The sequence below is a fragment of the Syzygium oleosum genome, unplaced genomic scaffold (assembly GCF_021117445.2).
Source record: "Syzygium oleosum isolate NSW1041296 unplaced genomic scaffold, Sole_v2.1 Sole_v2.14, whole genome shotgun sequence".
Classification (NCBI taxonomy): domain Eukaryota; kingdom Viridiplantae; phylum Streptophyta; class Magnoliopsida; order Myrtales; family Myrtaceae; genus Syzygium; species Syzygium oleosum.
The window spans coordinates 267,729-271,942 of NW_026607498.1; the positions used below are offsets into that span (position 1 = coordinate 267,729).

The window sequence follows — 4,214 nt, forward strand, 5'->3', positions numbered from 1 at the left end:
GAACGAAAATTGGAAAGAGAAATGCTGTAATTTGGAAGGAAAAAAAGAGGAAAATAGCATACATTTGAAAAAAAATAAAGAGAAGTTGGAGGAGAATATAAAACATAGGGAAATATCCGCCTAAATTCTAAATTATACCTGCTGTAATGCCAATATCCCAAATTTTTCTAAATTATACCTGTTGTAATGCCAATATCCCAAATTTTTTTCTTTTATATCACTTAAACCCCCTAATTTATGCAAGTTTACAAAAGTACCCTCAACTATCACAAATATCATAAACTTTATACATCGCAATATCAATACTCCAAACTTATTTTTGTCGTACCGGTATAGGTTTAAGGGTTTTTGTGACACAAACAGGTTTTCGGTATTAGTGCCAGAGAGGGTGGGATTAAGAATTTTTGGTGATAAAAAAAAGTTTTAATCATTAATGTTACGAAGAGCACAATTTAGGATTTCTGGTGGTACCATCCGACAACAAAATTCAACTAAAACCTTGAGGGGAACATATAATTTTACCTAAACAAGATATTGTCCCACTTGAAAAATGTGAACAAATTGATAAAAAAGAAGGAGAAGAAGAAGAAGAAGGCGAATGTAGAACAAGCTTACAGTATACCATACCGATTACCGACCCCGTCTCTTTTCTTTATTCATGTTTTTTTTTAAATGTAACTACCCTGTCATTATTATGTACATTTAGAAATCTTTCTTTTGTCAAAAAAAAATCAAGAAAATTTTAATTTCCAACCTTTAAAAAAAAAAGTTCCATCCTATTACACGAAAAAAATAATTTAACGAAAAGAAGAAGCTCGTCCATAGCATAGGAATCTAACCGGGAATTATCTCCAACTCATTATTTATATAATTACAGAATTTGCGACATTATTAAATTTCCGTAGGAAATCAATCTTGAATCTTGAAAATATTTCCTATTTTGTTAATCCCTCACATGCGCTAATCTTAACCTGACTCAAATTAGGAAAGAATTCCACACTCCTCGGTGGCACTCTCGAAACTTGACTGCGAAGATTGATGACGTCGCTCCCCATTTCAATTCCAACGGCAAACTATATAAACCCTCTCTTGCCTCCGGTCTCAATGTCCTCGCCTCTTTCTCTTCTCTCCAACGTTGTTGTCTTCTCTCTCTAGCTCGCTCTCTAAATTCCTCTGCACCGTGTTGCCCTCTGTTGTTCTTGCGTAGCCCTTCTCTGTTTCTTCCACCGAAAACCCATGAAGCTCATCGATTTCTTCTGCCCCAAATCGCCTCCCATTGGCGACGTCCTGAGAGGCGAGGTCCACTCGCCGCCGTTCATGGGTTCTTCGCATCCACGCGATCACAAGGAGAAACCCATTGGCGACCACCTGAGAGGCGTGGTCCGGTTGCCGCCGTTGACAGGCTCTTGGTGGTGTGTTTCTTATCTGCACGATCAGGAGAAGAATGGCGACGAAGGGGCCAGAGAAATTCATCTGCAGGAGTGGTGGTGGCTCGCGAATTCTTCCCCCTCACTCCTGATCAGAACAGGAAGGAAGTCGGTGGCCCTCGTCAAGAAATCGTTCCCGCCCAACCGAAGCGAAAATCCGTGGCCTCACCTACGGGCGCTGAAACCTTAATCGTTGAGAAGAAGCCAAAGTACAATAGAACGCAAAAGGAGAAGAAAGAGGCCTCAGGATGTGATACAGAGGATGAAAGACGCAATGGCGTTTCCACAGAATTGGTGCTGCTCTACGACCCTTATAAGATCAAGAAGAAGCTTACACAGAGCAATCTCGGCCACCTGTCGAGGCTCTTGATTGGGCGGGACTTTGTGACGAGCCACTTGCTCCGATGGATGAGCGAGGAGATAGTGAGGCAAGTTGAGAGCGGCAAGGGGGCCGACGTCAGCTTGAGGGACGCGGACACATGCTCAGAGCATCAACTGGTGTTCGTGTTCTGGGCGTCATCTGGGTCCTACGTCTTCAAGGGCGGTTGGATCAAGGAATTTGCGAAACGGAGGGGGTTGGCGGCTGGTGATGAGATCGGGATATATTGGGATCCTAGTGCTAGCAAGTTCCACTTTAGCCTTCTTCACAAGGCGAATTAGACTTAACCTTGAATTAGTATTGTTTTTGTTAGGTGACCAACAGGAAAATTTTTTATCTCTAGAAATGGATATTAGTGATGGAATTCTATTGTATGCAATCAAACTATCTCTATTTTCCCTCAGAAATTCAATTCTTGGTGATCGCTTCTATTGAAGTCCGGTTCTCGGTCTTTAATTTTCATGTGTGGGTTTTCACTGTGGAAATATCTTTGAATGGGTAAAGTTGATTATTGTAGATTGGCAACATTTGACTTTTGTAATCCTGTCTGGGCACAAATTTTAAATGATCCTAGTAACACTTGACTTTTGCCAAGATATTTTGCACTCACCTCAACAGTGAATGCATAAGCTGGTTTTTAGTTACTGTTTCATCAAGATGTTTCTACTGAACTCTCCAAATCAACAGCCCAGATGCTTTTCCAAACGTGACTCCATATGCTGTTATACAGAGATGTTCAGCTGATTAGTTTATGTAGTTTTTACACAACATATCTAGCATAGCTTATCCAAAGGTGCCAAAGTTAACTTCTTGTAGCTTTCCAGCTTTGGCCTGCACAGCTTAATTGTCTGCTAAATTTCAAGTATCTGGCATGAAGTCACCTGGTCCTAAAGATCCTAAAGATTGTCTTACACTTCGTAAGCTCTGCATAGACCTCTCTTTCTAGAAATTACAATTGCCAAAACCATACGACAGATCAGAAGAAGCTGGTGGATATTTTGTCGTATTGATAAGGGAGGGATGAGGCTTTTAAGCCGGCTACCTCAAGAAAGGAGCAGTTTTCGCTCAGCAGTGAAAATCTGTCCAATATGCTCCCACACATGACATCCTTTTCCATTGTCTTGTGCATTGTATGCCAATCTTGCAAGAGATTATTACCAGTGACTATTCCCTTTGAATTCAGTTTAGACTTGAAAACGTCGAGCTTAGCTGTTGTAGCAATTTAGCTTCTGAGGTCGTAGTTTTCTGGGAGTACACATAGTGCCTTTTGACAAAGTATCTTCCGAATGATAATGTAAATCATGCAAGTTGCAGTCCAAAGCGTAGTCCTGCAAATTGCTAACATCTTTTTTGTTGACAAGAAGTTCAATTTTCCAGAAGCAATCCCAGAGTCTGGATCCAGAGAAAGTTAATCAGAGTCAATCTCATCTTTCTGATGCTTTTCTGTGTGCAGATATGTTTTGTATTCGGACCAGATGGCTCATACAATATGCTGTTTATCGCACTTCTTCTCTTATCTTAGTTTCATTAACTGGCAATCACTTATCATAATACATTATTCACTAATCATTCCCCTCAACACCAAAAGTGTCTTCAGGATTTTTATTTCGCACAATGATGGAGGATAAGATTGTGTGCGCAAGCCATGACATGACAATGCCCAATGGAGGATGATTCATTCCATTGATAGTAGAACATCTACTTTGTAGGATTAAACTTGGCAAAGATTGCCGATGCTTTTTTGTCTTCACAACATGCTTCAACGGAGTCAGAAGCTGCAACAAGAGCTGCTCTCTAAAGAAAACTGCAGTATGCTCTACATCTAGCCCTATGGATTAGTACAGTCACAATTAATGAATTGAAAGAATTCATACACCCGGATGCAATCAGAATGTATGTCTTGATAGACAATACAATATTCATATGCATACCTGGACAAACATATTACATATATAAAATAAAGATTGCGGTGAAGTCCTGAGAAGATTGGGAGATGTTTTTTGAAAATTAAAATTTGAAATAATAATCGGCATACATATATAAAATGAACAAAACAGGAAAATTTCATATATCACCACGATGAGAAAGAAACTGACTCAAGAAAATTAAAGATGTTAGAACTGCGCTTCAAAAGAAACACTCAAGAATTGAATTTCTAGGGGAAAATACAGATAGCTTGATTACATATAACAATAAATTTCCATCACTAAGATTCTTTCTCTAAAGGTAAAAAAGTTTCCCTTAGTCACCGAACAAAGAAATACTAATTCAAGATTAAATCGAATTGAATGATATGGTCACTCAATTAATCACTCGTAAGTTTCATGAGATGCTGATTCAACTTGCAAAGAAAGCTGAAATGGAACCTGCTAGTAGTAGGATCCCAATATGGTGATCGCGTCCGATCC

At 39.5% G+C, this 4,214-nt stretch overlaps 1 protein-coding gene across 1 annotated transcript; it reads left to right on the forward strand.

Annotated features, from left to right (window-relative positions):
- Positions 1-1,236: 1,236 nt before the first annotated feature.
- On the forward strand, positions 1,237-2,087 carry LOC130139910 (B3 domain-containing protein At2g33720-like). Its single transcript, XM_056317907.1, has 2 exons — positions 1,237-1,321; positions 1,438-2,087. The coding sequence occupies exons 1-2, from the start codon at positions 1,237-1,239 to the stop codon at positions 2,085-2,087; spliced, it is 735 nt and encodes a 244-aa protein (XP_056173882.1).
- Positions 2,088-4,214: the final 2,127 nt, after the last annotated feature.